Source organism: Nelumbo nucifera, chromosome 6 (genome assembly GCF_055504915.1).
Source record: "Nelumbo nucifera cultivar China Antique chromosome 6, China Antique-T2T, whole genome shotgun sequence".
NCBI lineage: Eukaryota > Viridiplantae > Streptophyta > Magnoliopsida > Proteales > Nelumbonaceae > Nelumbo > Nelumbo nucifera.
In genome coordinates this window covers 18,628,883-18,646,922 of record NC_142654.1, presented here as the reverse complement: position 1 = coordinate 18,646,922, position 18,040 = coordinate 18,628,883, and the positions used below count along the sequence as shown (strand labels likewise).

General features: G+C 36.9%; 1 protein-coding gene and 1 pseudogene across 3 annotated transcripts; one reads left to right on the top strand and one right to left on the bottom strand.

Moving 5' to 3' along the window:
- The first annotated feature begins 5,189 nt into the window (after positions 1–5,189).
- On the top strand, positions 5,190–13,333 carry LOC104591225 (GTP-binding protein, HflX). Of its 2 annotated transcripts, XM_088889757.1 has the most exons (14): positions 5,251–5,973; positions 6,465–6,529; positions 6,848–6,910; positions 7,051–7,140; positions 7,263–7,375; positions 7,771–7,839; positions 8,905–9,049; positions 9,356–9,411; positions 9,535–9,585; positions 9,677–9,731; positions 9,827–9,883; positions 12,054–12,173; positions 12,338–12,839; positions 12,925–13,333. In XM_088889757.1, the coding sequence occupies exons 1-13, from the start codon at positions 5,526–5,528 to the stop codon at positions 12,806–12,808; spliced, it is 1,803 nt and encodes a 600-aa protein (XP_088745883.1). In that variant the 5' UTR covers positions 5,251–5,525; the 3' UTR covers positions 12,809–12,839; positions 12,925–13,333. The 2 variants fall into 2 exon arrangements, with proteins under 2 accessions (XP_010248316.1, XP_088745883.1); XM_010250014.3 differs by having other exon boundaries at positions 5,190–5,973; positions 12,338–13,333.
- Positions 13,334–15,088: 1,755 nt separating this feature from the next.
- LOC104591376 (pentatricopeptide repeat-containing protein At3g12770 pseudogene) lies at positions 15,089–17,562 on the bottom strand (annotated as a pseudogene). Its single transcript, XR_016077232.1, has one exon. The product of XR_016077232.1 is annotated as a pentatricopeptide repeat-containing protein At3g12770 pseudogene (transcript).
- Positions 17,563–18,040: the final 478 nt, after the last annotated feature.

Sequence of the window (18,040 nt, the reverse complement as noted above, 5' to 3'; positions counted from 1 at the left end):
TGAATATGATCAAAAAGCAAAAACAATTAAAAAGGGCAGAGGAGGAAGACGAGCAACAATATCCACTGCCTTTTCTTGATATTTTTTCTATATCCCATTTTAGTTATTATATAAAAATATTATTTTTATTGATATTAAGGACAAAAAATTTGCTCTTACCTGTTAGAAAACCTTTTTCATATTTGTTAAAAATTGTCTTTATCTCTCATTTTACTTATAATCGGGTCGTGTCGTGCGGGCTGTGCTTCCCTCCCTAGGATACTTTAGGTTAGGGGGTCGGCTGGATACAGCCCTCGGCCTGAGCTCGTGTAGGCCTGTGTCGTGCCACGAGCTAGGCCGGTCTGTGCGCCAAGTCTTAGGCCAGGCCGAGCCATGAACCGAGCTAATCCATGTATTTTAAAAATTTGAAGAAAATGAAAAAGTTAGTATAAATTAAAAAATAGATAAAAAATTAAATAAAGATCTTCAAATTTTGTTTTATATGAATTTTGATGTATACAATTGTTTATATATGCAATAATAAAATGAAACAATATAATAAAATTATATATTATATAATTATTGTATATAATATATAGCCTAGGCTCGTGCGGGCCCATGCTGTGCCACGGGCTAGATCGGGCCACAAACCGGGCTAAGCCATGTTTTTGAAAATTTTGAAAAAAAAATAATGAAAATTTTAACATAAACTAAAAAAGAAATGATCTTAAAATTTACTTTACATGAATTTTGATGTGTACAATTGTTTATATATGCAATAATAAAATGAAATAATATAATAAAATTGAAAATAATATTATATATTAATATATTATATAATTATTATATATAATATACAATTTGAGCTTGCAGAAGCTCGTGTCATGCCACAAACCAGGCTAAGCCCTGCTTTTTTAAAACAAAAATACAATGACAAAAGTCATCTCTCCCTCTTTTGCTCTATTGCCTAGTGGCTGTGATTATTTATTTATTTATTTTATTAAATTAAATATATTGTTATCCATAAAATTTTTATTTATTTTAAATAGATATTTTTTCCAATAAAATTTTAATTAAAAAATTTAACTTTCACAATTTTTTTTCCTATATAATAAATTACCTTTAACAAACTACTTATCATCATGTTTTGCCCCTGCAATGCAGGGCCCCTCCCTAGTGGTTTAGTAAATTGACACAAATATATACTAATGTTTGGGAAATTTCTTAAAGTATTCCGAATATTTCAGACAATGGACAAAATCCTCCCCTACGTTAGTGTGCCGTTAAAGTATATATCCCCTACGTTTGTGTAAGCTTTAGAAGATGAACTTTAGGCCTTTTCATCAATTCGAGCAGGAGATTTCTGCAGTTTTGGGTTTTATATACCTCAGTTAGAGTTAGCTTGCATGTCCTGATAATTTTTGCATCGCAATGGATGGCTTAGAGCAGTCATATCAACTTCTTGGTAGCTTTGCTGCTGAGCAGTGCCTATATCATTTAAAGGAGTGATAATAATGTTCTTAAAAAATAACAAAGATGAAGGTGATGGGTTTGCGGTTGACCACCACCACCGTCAATAGCACAGTGACGCCGGAACCTAACGAATGCCCAATGAAGACCATCCTATACCATCACCCAATTGCAACCCACCCACAACTTTTTTAGGTTGTTTTTGGTTTGAAGGAAAATATAAGGAAAGGAAAGGAAATATAGGGAAATCTTTATAAACCTTGTATAGGTTTTCTTACCTTTTCCTTTGAACCAAACATAACTTTAATGTCTCAGATTCCTGATTCAACAACTAAATCGCCGATTTCAATAACCCATGATTTACTTACCCACCATTGAACATCTGCATTCCCAATTTTTGTGGTCCATATAAATGATTAAAGTCTTGTAATTAAACCATCAAATCTGGCATCAAGTACATAAGAAGTGGACATCAATTCTAAACAAATTCCAGAAAATGCACTCTTATCTAATAACCAACTTTCCAATTACAAAATCCACAAGTTCTTAAAGCTGTGTTTGGAAACGATGCAAATAGAGTGTAAATCCCGGTTCAGGGTAAATTTGCATTCTGCTTCACTTTTGCCTATGTTTGGCAATATTACATTTATGCATTGACAAATGACAGACCAATACATATTTACATTGATAATAAGATGTAAAAGTACATCAATAAAAAGAAATAAATTTGCATTCAAGTGGGCTTTTGATAAAAAAAAAAATCATATGCTTTATTGGAATTCGTGTTTGCATCCATTGTAGCTAAATATTTGTTTACTAAGAAGTAAATTTATTAGTGCAAAACTAACCCAACTTTACAATTTATATGGACCATTTTACACTCCACATATTTGCATTCACACTTATTTGCATCGTTTCCAAACACAACCTAAAAGACTAATGGTCTTCCCAGTTAGGGTTTTTACAAATACCTACATGGTTACAAATCGACAGAGACAAAATGACAAACAATCCCCAATATGAAAGAAGGGATAGCTGCATTCCCAAAGGGTTCGAGATAATAGAAGGTTGTGTACGTTTCTCCAATCACTTCCCTCACCTCCACCAGCCCCCACCCTCTACTTTCTGATCAGCCCCAACAATGACAATGATGGTGAAAGAGTGCGGAGCAAATTACAGTTCTTAGGGTAGATTAGGGCAGAGAAGAAATGTTACATTTTGAAATTTTGAAGAAAAATCAAGGGTAAAATAGTCTTTTCAATTTTTTCATTACGGGTTCCTAATTGTTGTTCATTATCAGAAATGTCTGGGGTACTTCAAGTAATTTCTTAAACAGTATGACAGGTTTGTATCCATTCGCTAAATCATAAGAGTAGTTTAAGTATTTAACCCTCTATATATATATGTATAATATTATATAAATATAATGTATAAATAATATATAACATAATTCAATGCAGATCTTTCCGCACTCAAAGACCCAACCAAGTTCCTTCTCTTAAGGCTAGAGTAATAATGTCCACATATGAACAAGGAGCCACAAACAGGGGTTTAAGATGATCTATTTGAGTTTATAAAAAGTTGGCAACAACTCTAATCTTAGCACACTCATTAGAGATGGCACCATCTATATTAATTTTGAACTCTTCACCCAAGCAGTAGATTTAGGCTTGGCCAAAATAGTCTTCTCACTCCATACGCCTTCTTTTCTACTTAGGGTCTATTTGGTTCATAAGAATTAGGATATGGAATTAGAATCAGAATAGTTACAACCATTTGGTTGGGTCCCAATGGTCATTTGGATTTGATTCCACCTTCTCAAATACAATTTGGTTTCTCATTAGATTGAGGGTTCTATAGTGGACTACTAAACACTGTCTATGCAGCCACTGGATCAAAAGCATCCCATACCCTTTCTTGATCCATTGCTAGCTTCCATAATTTTCTTTTGCACTTTGCTGAGCCATAATCACAATGTGAGGGAAACCAGGGGTCAGAATTAACATAGATCTTTTCTCCATTGCTTATAATCTGGCAAATACCCTTTCTGAGGAGATATCTGCGTGCCAGTATGATTCTCCATGTATGAATATAGGAAGCATTACTCTTGGCTTTTATTTCCCAAGTTCTCTTTTTTAAGTATTTTGTGTACTTGATGGTTCTTCATGTTTTCTCAATCCAAAATGTGGGCTGTGTTTGGTTTGAAAGAAAAGAAAGGGAAATATAACTAAATACAGCCTAGGTGTTCGGTAGAAAAAAACCAAGGGAGAAAATCCATTCCAACGGTTTTCCACCACAAAATATCGATTTGCCTAAGGAAATTCAAAAAGGGAAGAAGAAGAATAAGAAGGAAAAAGGTAAAACATGTTGTCCATGTTTTGTTTTGATGAAGAGGATCAGGATATAGGCTTTGTGCCTAGTGCCCTCCCTGTTGTTCTAAATTCACGTCAACTTCCAACGCTTGCCAAACATGTGTTTTTTTTGTAAATGGAATCTCTAATATGACCATTGATGGAGTCAAACCCAACGCATTTGGTAGTCCTGAACACTATCTAGTGCAATGTTTAAACAATAGGATTGAAGGGGTATGTGTATAGAAGAGCACCAATTATAGTTAGAATTGATTTGTTATATATAAAAGGGGCTATAAGATATCTGAGTATATCAAAAAGGATATGAATAGAAATAATTAGAAATGATTTAAGTATCAATAGTTTAATATTAGATATGGCTTTAAATATAATTGATTGGTAAAACAGGATTTATGTGGACACCCAATTATATATAATTGGGATAAGACATGGTCACATGGATGATGATGATGATGACGACGACGATGATTTAGGCGTTGTAAGGTTGAGGTAATTATGTGCATTCAATTGAGTTGCAGGGAGGATCCCACTATTTAGATATTATGTTTAGGCAAAATCTATGGTGCAGGAGTTGTATTGTGAAGAAAAACCTGAATCAATGAAAACTAAATAGATCATACCACATCTTTAATTTGATTAATTAAAGGGGCATTTTACAACATGAATGTTTTTGTTTTCATGTATTTTTGGAATCTCACATCGACAAAATAAAAAAAGAAAACAAGAACATGTTCTTGAATTCTATTTTTTTTTTCTGTTTTTGAAGGAAAAAAGGTGTGGGTTTTGTTTCAAAAAATAATACATGTCTCTTGAACCACCAAAATAATGATTTTTAAAACAAAAAAAAAAAAACAAATTTTCTAGTATGGAAATTGTTATGAATATAATATTAATAACCAGATGAAAATATGTTTTTGAAATTAGAAATTCAAGAACATATTTTTGGTTTAAGTTTTGAAAATAAAAAATACATATACAACCAAGAAATTTTTTGTGTTTTTTTTGAGAAATAATTTGTTTTCAAACTGGATTGATTTTTAATTTATATTTGAAATTGAGAATAAGATAAAGCAAAAAACAATTCACATTATAGAATGCCCCTAAAAACTTTGATGTAAATGTGCAATAAATATTCTAAAATCCAAATGCACCATAGTTGGACTCAATGATAGGGCAATTTTATCTAAAAAATGATAGAAGGGCAATTAACCGTTTTAGAAATGTTTAGGCTCAGTTTGGAAGAAATAAAAATACAAATATGTAGAGCTCTTTCCAAACTGAACTTAAATACAATTAGTTAAGTCTAACAATGGGAACCAAGTCCTATCTAGAATCTTATAATTTAGGATGAGTTTGTATGAAAAAAAAAAATTAGGATGGGTCTCTGACTCTGACAAATGAAAGTTTGGGGTTGAGTGGTTACCACCCCAAAGTACAGGGTGGCAGTTTGTTATTTTAAAAGCAAAAGACGAAAGAAACCAGTGGGCAATAACTTCGTGGTCACTACCGATTGCCACTCATGGCTCAGAATCACAGTCAAATGGCTGAACCCTAGCTACCTTTCCTACTGCGCGATCGATGTTGGCTTTCGTTTTCGTTTTCTCTTTCACGGAATTTAATTCAGAACGGTGCCCTTTGATTACACAGAACGGAGCGAAACAAACAAGAAGAGAAGTTCTGAAGTTGTGAGACGGGGCCTGCAATATGTTCAGAACCATCTCTCTCTTGCGTGCTCCAGTCACCTCTCTCTCCCAGACCCTTGTCTCGTTATCCCATCATTCGCTGTGCTCGAAGCCCAGTCCAATCTCCTACAAGGTTACTGTCTGCCCGACGTCCCCAATTCCTTCGTATCCATCAATTCCCATTCTCCTTATTTCGCCATTCTCGCATTCGTCGCGGCAGAGAAATGAAGATGAACACGATGATGATTTCGTGTACAATAGAGACCCAAAAAGCCCTCCCAAGCTGGTCGTCGTTCAACCTCGCCTGCGGCCCGATACGCTTTTACAGGCTAAGCTATCTGAAGCTCTGAACCTCGCCAATTCCCTGGAAGAGCAGCGAGATGGATACCTCGGTGAATTTGGGAAAAGGGATTTGCCGCCGCATCTTGTTGTTCAGAATCCCGCTGTCAGATCGTCTAAGGCGCAAGCAGGTTGGTTGCTGGAATCTCGGTAATAACCGGTGTTTTATTTTCTTTTAACGTGGTTCATTGTTACTCAATTTTTGGTGAATTGTTTAGGTTTCAACTTAGTGCATCTCAATGCACTCGTTATAAATTTGATGTTTTAAGTTCGTTTTTTAGTTTCTTATTTCGAAATTATGTTTCATTGAACTTCCGGCCTATGGCTTTTCCTTTAGAATGAATGTATCTGGTCTGGATTAGTAGATTCACTTTTTTATAGTTTGAACTTGGAGAAGCATGTTGACCAACCTTTTCTTTTAGCAACCATGTTGGAATGTGCCGAACATTAAAAAAAAGAAGAAAAAACTATGTTGGAATGTGAAATTTGCTGGTGAGGTGTTCTGCTTTGAGTAATTTTTTTTTTTCTGTATTACTGATATACTTGGTCTACATTTTATTAACCGATCTTGTTGAGGCCTATGAATTTTGAATTGACTGGTTCCGTTTGATTGTTTTTTTAGACACATATTTTGGACCAGGGACCGTGGACACTGTGAAATGTCATCTAAATGCCATCGAGTCAGAGGCAAGCGAGGATTATTTTCCGTCATTTATTTGTGTTTTATGTAGTTATTCTACTGTTCTGCTCTGTGTTGTAATTATCATATAACATTCATAATCATTTAATCAGATTGTTTATTTTTTCAATTTAAAATTTTATCAGATGGGTTGCTTTGTCTTTTTCTTGATCCACATAAATTCTGCATCTTGTATTATTCATATTTGTCCTAAATGCTGACACTCTAGTATCTGAAATACTTCTGGTTTTCGATAACTCCAAGATTTTGGTGGCTTGTGTGTACTGCTTAGCAACCATAATGTTATAGTTTCATTTTGTTGACAGGATGAGTTGGATGCAGTTTTTGTGAACACAATTCTTTCAGGGATTCAACAACGAAATTTGGAGGTAAGTTGTACTTGTTTAAGTAACCTATATTTTTGTACTTAGTTGTCCATTTGAAATTAAAAGCTGAATATTTATACTTATATCTTTCTGGAGGACACTGATCATGGTGTTACTTTTCATATATCCAACTCAAATGGCAGCGGGCTTGGGGGAAACCTGTTTTGGATCGTGTGGGCCTTATAATAGAGATATTCAATGCTCATGCCCAGACAAAGGAAGCAAAGCTACAGGTATTGTTAGTGACTTTACACTTGGAAATTCATTTGGAATGGTTCATGCTTTGACATAGGCATTATTATGTTATGAATTGCTTCTATATCTCATTGACTTATATCGTTCTTTCACTTGACAGTCAGAATTAGCAGCTCTAATGTACAAGAGGACTAGGCTTGTTCGTGTCCGTGGCCCCAATGGACGTCTAACTTTTGGAGCATCTGGAGAAGCTGAAGTTGTCAGTGCCCGAGGGTGGGTTTAGAAGTTTTGTAGAACAATTTTAGAATTTGTAGCATCTGTAAACAAAAGAAAGTTAGAGGCACGCTATATTCCAATTGATAAGACTTTGTTTGAGATAATAAAAATGAAACACTATGTGGCTTGTACATTTCTCTAATTGGGTATGCAAAACCAGTTGTCTACACTATGTTCATGTGAGGTTAGAATTTTGCACTGTATTTTTTTTTTTAATTTAGTGTTTTGGTTCTTTCCCTGCCTATCAGCAATTTCATCTTTGGAAATCTTGAAAAATATCCCTGTGGGATGGCTTGTTCTAGGGATGCATAGCCAAAAGTGGTTGTGTTGCATTTACTGAGTTGGACTTGGATTCATCAAAACTTTATTCTAATTTATTTGATCCAATGCAGGAGAGGAAGTGGGGGACGTGGTTTTACTAGTGGTGCTGGAGAGACTGAACTCCAACTTCAACGGCGAAGGTGTGGTCCATAGTTCTGTTCAAGCAATTATACTAGAAGCTTTAATATCTTATCCATTTTATTTTAATGAATTTACTGTTGTCAAGGTGGTTTAAAGGTTCAGGTTCTTTTCCATCATTTTGCGAGTGAACTTCTAGACTGTATAGTCATATAAAAAGGCCATTACCAAATATTGGCCTCAGTTATCTATGATCTTGGGAGGAGGGCTGGACTGGACTTTGTCATTTTATTTGTGCACAAAGTGGCCACTCCCAGAAACAAACTCGCATTCTCACACTTGTCAGCCCGGGATTTTACCATTAAAGGCTTGGAAGCTCAAAATTTACTCATGTTAGATGAGGGATTGGGTCAACATCAACTCAGGACTTTATGAAAGATATAACTTGAACCATGCTTGGGTTCACCCCGCCCAAGCATGGAGAGGCCATGATTTGATGTTTCCATTAGGTGTTATGTTTGATGATTACAAGTAAATGACCATGTACTGAGTATAGAAAACTATATGTATGCATTTTTTTGTGGGACCCATTATCCATGTTGGTAAGTCTAGAAGCAATTATGCTGGAGTTTTGTATTTTATTTAGGAGTTCAAATTAGGTTTTACAATTAAACAACCCACATAATCTTGAAGAATGGGATCCACTATCCACCTTCGTATTGTTTTTTTGAATTTAGGAAACTAAATTAGAATTGATTTGTTATTAAAGGATATGAGCTAACTTTCTAAATTGAATTCATAAACAACAAGATTTTGACATTAGAGTGGGACACACACCAAACTACATATGTTTTTATTTTGGATTAAAGTTTATTTAGCCCCTTCTTATATATACACTAGTTGAGTGGCATTGGTATGTGTAAAATAAGAGGGGGAGAGTGATGAGTGTGGAAAGAGGAAAATAAATGGAGAGAGAGAGGAAAATAAATGGATTAGGTTTTTGGCATGGTGGTCTGGTGAAGCCAAGGCAAGTAGCAGCATTATATAGTAAAGATACATGTTTTCTTCACTCTGTTGAATATTATGCTTATTCTAATGTATATTGGACTCTACTCCTCACTCCTCAGAATATTAGAGAGGCGGAATCATTTACTATCCCAAATTGAAGAGGTTCGTCGGACCCGGGCACTGCAACGTGCTTCTCGCAAGAGGCGTGGTGGCTCACAAGGTCAAGGGTTAGCAACTGTTGCTGTTGTTGGGTACACAAATGCTGTATGTGGTTCTATATTAGTTGTATCTTTTTTTTGTGTATTGGTCTCTGTTTTTTCTCTTTTTTCTCCTTTGTTTATACAATCATGCAGATGATCTCTCTGGGCTTATATGTTATCGTTATCACACCTTTTTGGCTTTTCTAATGAATTCTCATTGGCTCCCCACAGAACATCCCAACCATGCATTGGAAACATCTCCCGATGACAAGTACGGGAGATGTTCCCAATGCATGCTGAGATGTGCATGTGAGGCATGTGTGGGGCACCGATCTGAACTCTTTTCTAACTGGATGGTGTCTTCTGACAGGGGAAATCTACTTTAGTCAATGCACTTTCAGATAGTGATCTATACAGTGATGACAGGTCTACCTCTAAATACTATTTCCCCTGCAATTTTAATGTTTATATTCTTTAATATTCCATCTATGCTGCTGTTTTTTATTTGTGTGGATGTTGCATATCAGCATGCAATTTTAATTTGTGCAGATTGTTTGCAACAGTGGATCCTCGATTAAGAAGTATAGTTCTTCCTTCAGGGTATGATCAATAATAAGATTTTTTTCCATCTATACTTTCTGATATATATATGAAATTTGTTTAATTGAGCTATTGACTGCCCATTCTGCAGGAGGAAAGTGCTTCTTAGTGATACAGTAGGGTTTATTTCAGATTTACCCGTTCAGGTAATTATGAAGTGAGAGTATTGCACAACTTACTACAGTTTGTTAATTTTTTGTAGCCTGACCATTCCTCCAAATCGATGCATTTTACGTTACAGTTAGTGGAAGCGTTTCATGCAACCTTAGAAGAAGTGGTGGAAGCAGACCTTCTTGTGGTATGACTGTCCTGCCCTCCTTTTAATCTGCTGGAACTAAGCTTCTTTCTTTGAAATTGAGGACAATACCTGTTGAAATGCATATCTAATTCATTGGATAGATATCTGTTGATTAAGTACCTTATTTTCTATGGAACATAACCCATTTCAGATTGCCTAAGAAATCTCTCTCTCTCTCTCTCTCTCTCTCCAGCTACAAAAAAGTTTTTAACAAAACCTTTGGGTAGTCACCCCATAAGTGATTACCTTCAAAATCTCTAGATTCTATAAAATGTTTCTCTGGAATAAATTTCTCACAAGTCAGATAAGAATGCATACACATGCCTGCCTCAAAGTAGCAGGGATATTCTGTTGCCACAGCCATATAATTGGAAAAAGAGAAAAATAAAACTAAAGGGGTATTTGGACTTTGGATAAACTTTTCCTCTGAAACAAAAAATTATTATTATTATTATTATTATAATTATTATTATTTTTGTTTTTGTTGGGCCATTACTTGGTGTAATGGTAAAATCTGGGGCTGGCAAGTGTGAGGATGCAGGTTCAAGCAATGATTTCAAAACTCTGTTGACCAGGGCAGTTAAACTGTTCGGACTAGAAACTGGTTACCATTTTGGTTCCGTTTACTACCTGGCCTGTTATTTTATAAAAAACTGTTCAATCGGTCAACAGACCATTGACCCAGATGGTCTAACCACTTAACTGTATGACCTGGGCAATGGCCCACTGTTTAATAATAAGAAACTGAAATTATATTTTAAAAACTAAAATGAAGAAGAGTTGACTGGTTGGTGGGGGGAACAGAGACTGTGATTGAAGAAACCAGAGAGAGACCATGAGAGGGATTGACTTCAAGTCTGAGAGCAGCCACTTTGTGCAAAAAATGGTAAAGGTTAGGACCACATCCAGTCTACCCCTCCCAAGACCTCAGATAGCTGAGACCAACATTGGGTGATGGCCTATTATTACTATTATCATTGCCATCATGATTCTTCTTCTTCTAAAGTAGATAAGCATTTTTTTTTTCAGTAAACAATCAATTCTATTCATTAAAGAAACATAACTCCTTTCATATTGAAAAGATATAGAAAATACAGTACAGGGATAGCGGCATAGGCTGACAAAAACAGAAAACAAAATGGGAAAATTACGAAGTTGTATCAGTCCCTGGACCAGGTGATCCCCATACAAGGCTATCCTTTTAAACCCCATCCTTGCAAGCCTATCAGCTAATTTATTAGCTGCTCTTGGTATCCATCTGAATGAGCAGTTTAGGTTTGATGCAGGACTTTTAGCTTTCCTTGTTTTCTGCCTTAGCAACCAGGGGCCTTCTGCCTCATTCTCCATTCAGCTGATAATCACTTTGCAATCCCCTTTCACAATCTAGTTAGTGCATCTCAAGGAGAAAGCCAACTTTAGTCCTTGAATTAGAGCATAAATCTCTGCCCTTGGGGAATGCACTATCCCTAAAGGGCCCGAGAAACTCATTTTGGTTAAATCTTGTTGGTTTCTGTTCCCTTATGCCTGATGTTCCCAGGTTGCCAAGACTACCGCATCAAAATTCAACTTGATCTTGACTGTTGGCTTTCTTTGTCTGTTTGAGGTCCTTGCTACCATATCCCAGCCCCTCTATACATCATCAAAGGACGGTCCTTTGACCTCTTTACCACTCAACACCCAGTGCACATTTTTTACTATGCTGTTCTCAAGGGGGTCACCCCCAAATGCTCCAAAGCACTGATGCTCTAAAGCACTTCCAAAGGATTTGATTGCTGAGAATTTCCATAATATTAGAGGGTTAGGCCAGACCAGTCCAAAAGAAGGAATACATGGGATCATATCTTAGATGAGCATAAGCAGGAGAAGAATAGACGTGGATACTCTCCCCATTTGCAAGGCAAAGAATGCATGCATGAGTTCCTTCTATATTTTCTACCAAAAAAAAAAAAATAAAGAGTTCCTTCTATTTTTCTTCTATATTGTATATGTTCACTTATCCTTTGAAGTGATGTTCTACTTTTCTTCTATATTATATGCTCACTTATCCTTTTTGCTGCAATGATCTTTTCATTATGCTCGGGCTGGCTTTTAAACTGAGTTCATTTCAGGCCATGTTGGCCACAGTAAACTTGGGGAAGCATCTAAAGGTTTCGTGTTGCAACTGATGCAGCATGTACTAGACTCTAGTGCACTCAATCTGGATGAGCAACGGTCTGCAGTACTGCAAGTATTGCAGCAGATAGGAGTCTCTGATGAGAAGCTTGACAATATGATTGAAGTTTGGAATAAGGTGCCAATCTTCACTTTCGTTTTATCTTTTTCAAAGAGGTGGTTAACATGTCTTTGAAAGATTTAAGAAGAATATTGGAACTTAGATATAGAATTTGGTTGTGGTGTTGTTGCTGGTGGTTTGGAACTACATGATATCAACTGAAATGTGAAAAATCTTCTCAGATAGATCTCCAAGAAAGTCAACTTGGCACTGACAAGTCTCTAGATGAAGGTGAAGATGATGAAGCTGGTAGTGTCTCAGATGCAGGAGAGGATTATGTAGCATCTAATATGATGTCACCTTTTGAACCTATTGGTGAGGATAACCATGGTATTGCATCTGAGTTGTCTCCAGAGGAGATTCCAGAGGTTATGGATGATAATCAAGGTGATTTCACAGAAGAATGCAAGACTTTGAATGAGACACAAGAAAAGGCCTCAGAAGATTGGAACAAGTTTTGCAAAGATTCATATTCTCAACCTCAAGATGTTCAACATGTGGAAACATCTGCCATTATGGGAGTTGGCTTGCAGGAGTTGCTGAGCCTGATTGATGAGAAACTGAAGACACAGAAAGCCCTGGAAAGGAGTAGCTTAAATCGTAAATGGAGACCTCCTCAAATTGTGGATGACAAAATGGCAGTCGAGCAGTAGAAAATGCTTTATGAAAACATTTCTACTTCCGGTAGTTACAAGTCAAGCACTCCCTCCCTCTCTCTCTTGGATGTTCTGCCTGTACTTATTAGTCAATTTATCTGTCTTTTGCATAGATGGCTGTTAGTTGCTCTTGAAGCTTTGGAATTTAAGGAGCTTGGCAATCAAGATTCTGGTGAGGTGGTTGAAACACCTGCTGCCAAGTACAGTGAGACTTTCTGGCATGGTGTCACCATTCTTGCAATATCAAACGATTTGGAGGAAAAGAAGAAAATTTCTGGAGTGTTTCTTCTTGGAGTAAGCTCAGAGGAATATGTTCTCTTGCTAAAAAGATAATTTTGCTGATTTCTGTTGGTAATGTATTGAAGTGTAAATCAATGATAGTAGGTTTTTTCGATGCTTAAATGTTTCTAATAATTGGTCATATGTTCACTGATGTATTTATTTACTGGGCTTAATGTTTAATGATATCAAACATGCTGTAAAATGGTTATGGAATGTCAAAGGAAACTTCATAGTTACAAATATGATGCTTGTTTTGTTTATTTGATCAAACTATGATGGTTAAATTCCATAAATTGCTCCCCATCAAAATGGAGGCAAATGGAAATCTCCGTAGGCTGTTTTTCTCTTAATTTCTGTCTAACCAAATGTTACCTTAGGCCAGGCCTATTTTGGTTTGCTGCCGGGCAAGAATGAATTACATGAAAGCATTTGGTTATAAAATTCTTTTCATAGGCCTCATTCATTTTAGAATGAAAAATGAGTATATGGCACAAAAGTTGAGACAACTTGTAGCACAAAAAATAATAGGGTTTCATGCTGCTTATTTTTAAAATTTTATTCGTTAAAGAATAACTTTATTGATGGTCATAAACCATCCGCCTAGGTTTCAAAAACCATTGGCAGAGATTTTATCAGTGGATGGCCGGTGACCAACTGTCCATTGGTCAGTGAATGGACAGTTGGTCAATTGTAAAAGCTTATGCCAACGGACATTGAACGCCACACTTCTGTCAAGAAAATCTATCCCGACGGTTTTTGAAACCTAGGCTTACGGTTTATGGCTGCCTACAGAACGCTTCTTGAAAAATAAAAATGAGCAATATGAGGCCCCAATTATATGATGTTTTACTATATTTTGATTTTTAATATATTATTATTTTTATTGAATATACTATTATCAGTTTGATTAAATTGTTAGACATTTTGTACTTTTTCATGTTATTAATTTTATTTTAATTTTATAATTCTTAAATTCTATTTCTATTTGAAAGTTTCAAGCTCTTTTCTTCATTTGTGCATTTGCTTACTCATTCAATGAACTAAGTTCCTTTTAATTAATTTTAAATTGGTGCTAATTGTTTCCTTTAAATTTTCTTTAAGCAACCCAATGCAAAATTTTTGAAGTTTCTTGCTTTCTATATTTTGTATTATTGATGTGGTCCATATAGTTGGATTTGTGTTTTGTTGGTTGGGGATTTGCATGTTTTCACTATGTATCTGCAGATGAGTGTTGTATGTATAATTATATTATTTTGATAGATAAAAAAGCAAATAAAAATTAAATTTGTAACTGAATAACGTTCAAAATTTATTCTTATTCTTACCACAAAAGAATTCATTTTTTATTTGGTTTGTAGCAATATTTTCTCATTTTTCCATTTCTATCCATTTTTGCCAATTCTAAAATTTCATTATTGAAAAGAATGAAAGTTGAACCAGACATGCCCTTAGTTTTTGCAATGGCTACTCGCCTTCATAGGTCTGGTTGGGGTAATTATATATCATGGAGAGCCTACAGCTTGTTTAGCATGATGGTATTTGGATGATCCACTCTCCACTGTTGAATTTAGGGAGGGTTTTCACGTGACAGCTTTTGGCTTTGCAAGGTGAGCATACCCAGACAATTTATAAGCAACGTCTTGTGAAAACCTTGTAAAGCCCAAAGTAGCTATCTATCTTACAGCATAAACCATATATAGCTTTTCTTTTAGTGGCTTTCCAAAACAGCTCAGTAAAAGCAGCTCAACCATAGTTTCAGCCTTTCCAAACGGGTTACGGCTCTGTTTGGATAAACTTACTTTTGTACTTTTGAGCATTGAGCTGTGAAAAACAAAAATGAATAACCCACTTTATCATATAAAGTGGGCACAGAAATACTGAAGCTTATCCAAACACAACAAGCTTTGGTCATTTTATAATCGGAAAGAAAAAGGAATTTTGCTTCCATTTTCCAATTTTCTTTCTAATTATTGTATGATTTCATTTTTGGGCGTTAAAAAGGGAAATATCAGAACTCAACATAAATATGCTGATATGCAGTCAGGTGTGTAGCTCAATCATAGCCACCACTTAGGCATGTAGTCCTGAGAGCCTGACCAATTTATTGATTAGTGCTTGCCTGTCGGTGCGATGGCAGAACCTCTTGGCTTGTGCTGTGCGAATTTGGATTAGCCCAACGCGGTAGCTGTGTAGCAGGTTTCAAGTCAGTCATAAAATACATGAAACCTATAGTGAGATGAATGGTTGTACGCCCCATATATTTTATAATTGGTGTGGAATGTTATCATTGATTCCACAAACACTACTGAGTTAGTCCGGATCTCTGCTAACCACTAACACATTGCTGGTCACATTCACACCTGCGGCTATGTGAATGAGGCCAGATGTATTATGATCAGCAGATCCAAATTCCTGTTGAAGAGCTATTGCATTCAGCTAATCCTATCTTGTCGCATGAGAAAACAGATTCGAGTCCGCGGCTTTGCTTGGTAAGATCCAGTTTCCTACTTCAGGCCCCCTGGTTTTAGCTGCTGATCCTTTCGCTTGGTTGTTTCTACCAGAGGACAGGGATCGCTGTTAATCTGGCAAATCTCCTCTACTCTTGCACGTCACTTCAATAAAGCTGCACCCTGGTGTTCTCTTCTCTTCCTTCCACAAAACTGATTTTACCTTGGACAATTCATCCCATCTCTGATTGCCTGCGTATACGTTGGCCAGAAGCAAAATGTAGTCTTTATCATAAGGTTCAAGCTCAATCAACTTTCGACATGCAAACTCGGCAGCTTCAACATTCCCTTGAACCCTGCAAGCAGAGAGCAGTGCTCCCCAGACATTCGTGTCCGGTGAAATCTCCATCCTTTTTATAAGATTCCATGCCTCGTCCAGCAAGCCAGCTCGACCAAGAAGGTCAACCATGCAAGCATAATGCTTCGTGTTTGGCATCATATTCCATTCTCGCAACATGGAGTCGAAACACTCCTTCCCTTCACGAACAAGACCCGAGTGACTACAAGCAGATAGTATGCTTAGGAAGGCGGTTTCATCAGGGACAAACCCCTGCCGCTTCATCTTCTCGAACAGATTAAGAGCCTTAGAACCAAGTCCGTGGTGACCATACCCGGCAATCAAAGCACTCCATGCGATCATATTTGGATCTTGAATCCCATCAAAAATCACTTGCGCTGCCTTTATGTTTCCACATTTTGCGTACATGTCAATCAAACCGGTTTCAGCCAATAGTTGTGGTTGAGGCCCAACTCGAATAATGTAGCCATGAATAATCTCTCCACATCTCAGATAGCCCAGTTGCGCACATGCTTGAAGAACGCTCGTAGCGACAATGGCATCTGGCTTCACATCAGCTGCTTTAAGCATTTCACAGAATAGCAAAAGAGCCTCATGAGCGTATCCATTTCGTGAATATCCACTCAGCATTGCCGTCCATGAAACTAAACTCTTTTCCGCCATGTTGTCAAACAAACTACGAGCAGCCGCAACATCCCCACCTTTCGCATACATATCGAGGATTGCGGTCTCCACCTCCGGAGAGAAACCCAAGCCTGACTTTATTACAAAAGCATGAATCCAGCTATCACAAGCTGGGATCAAAGTGAGAATAGTGACCCGGTTTGGCTTCTCAGTTCCCAATCTCATCTCTCTGAAAAGGCGTAGAGACTCACGATGGTTTCCACAATCAATATAACCAGAAATCATGGAAGTCCACGCGACAACATCCCTTTCAAGCATTCTATCGAATACTAAACGTGCGTTACCAATTTCGTCGAACGTAACATACATTTCTATCAAAGCAGTGGCTACATAGACATTATTGACCAACCCAGCTCGACATGCAAGACTGTGAATTCTCTTCCCCTCTTCAACACAGAAAAGAGCCGAAAATGCTTTGATCACAAAGGGAAGAGTGTAACCATCAGGATCAAGTCTCTCCTCCTCCATCCTCCTATACAGTTGAGCAATCTTTGACCACGATTGGCTTTGACTAAAAGCCCGTATCATTGCGTTCCAGAGGAAGACGGTCTTCTTAGGAACCAATTCAAAAACGAGATGGGCTGCATGAAGATTTCCCGCCTTAGCGTAGGATTTGACGAGGTGGGTGGCGTAGAAACTGTCCCAAGAGGATCCTTCGATGATGATTCGAGCATGAATCTGCTCAACCTCTCTGGAACTTGCATGACACTGAAGAATACGAGTGTAAGAGGTGGAGGGGTCTTCAGATTCCTGTATGGCATGAATATGCGGAATCCACACAAGGGAAGACCTTGATAGTTTAAACGTGGGTCGGAAGAGAAGAAGCCCGCCAACTCTTTGGGGGATAGGAAGAAACATAGCAGGCCGAATTGTCGCAAATACAAATTTACTTTTTTTTTTTTTTTTTTAAATTGACCAAGTTTGGTCAATTGATAATTTCAATTATGTTTTAGAAATAATAGAAAATTGAGTGAGCAGTAGAAAATATGAAGTTTTTGGGACAAATTTAACTTTTTGTAAAAATAGAATCCATCGAATCCAAAAAACATTCAATATTTTGTTCGTCTTCTCCAAGTTTGAATTGGACTCCATTCATTCAGTTGGAAGCATCTCCAAGTTTAAATTTGACTCTATCCATTCAAACTGTGGTTGGTTGGAGGCATTGACTCTAGCCATTCAAACGACTTCAAATTGGGAAGCATCGACTCCATCTGGTGCCTCAAGCCATTCAAACGACTTCAGATTGAGAAGCATCAACTCCATCTGGCCAAGAAGCATCAATTTGATCGATTCAAACTGCAGTTGGCTGAGAAGCATAAACTCCATCCATTCAAATGATTTCAGATTGGAAAGCGTCGACTTCATTTGGTTGGGAAGCATCGACTCCATCGATTCAAACTATGGTTAGTTGGGAAGCATCGACTCCATCTTAAAAGCAAGTGTACTAGAGGAAGGTGG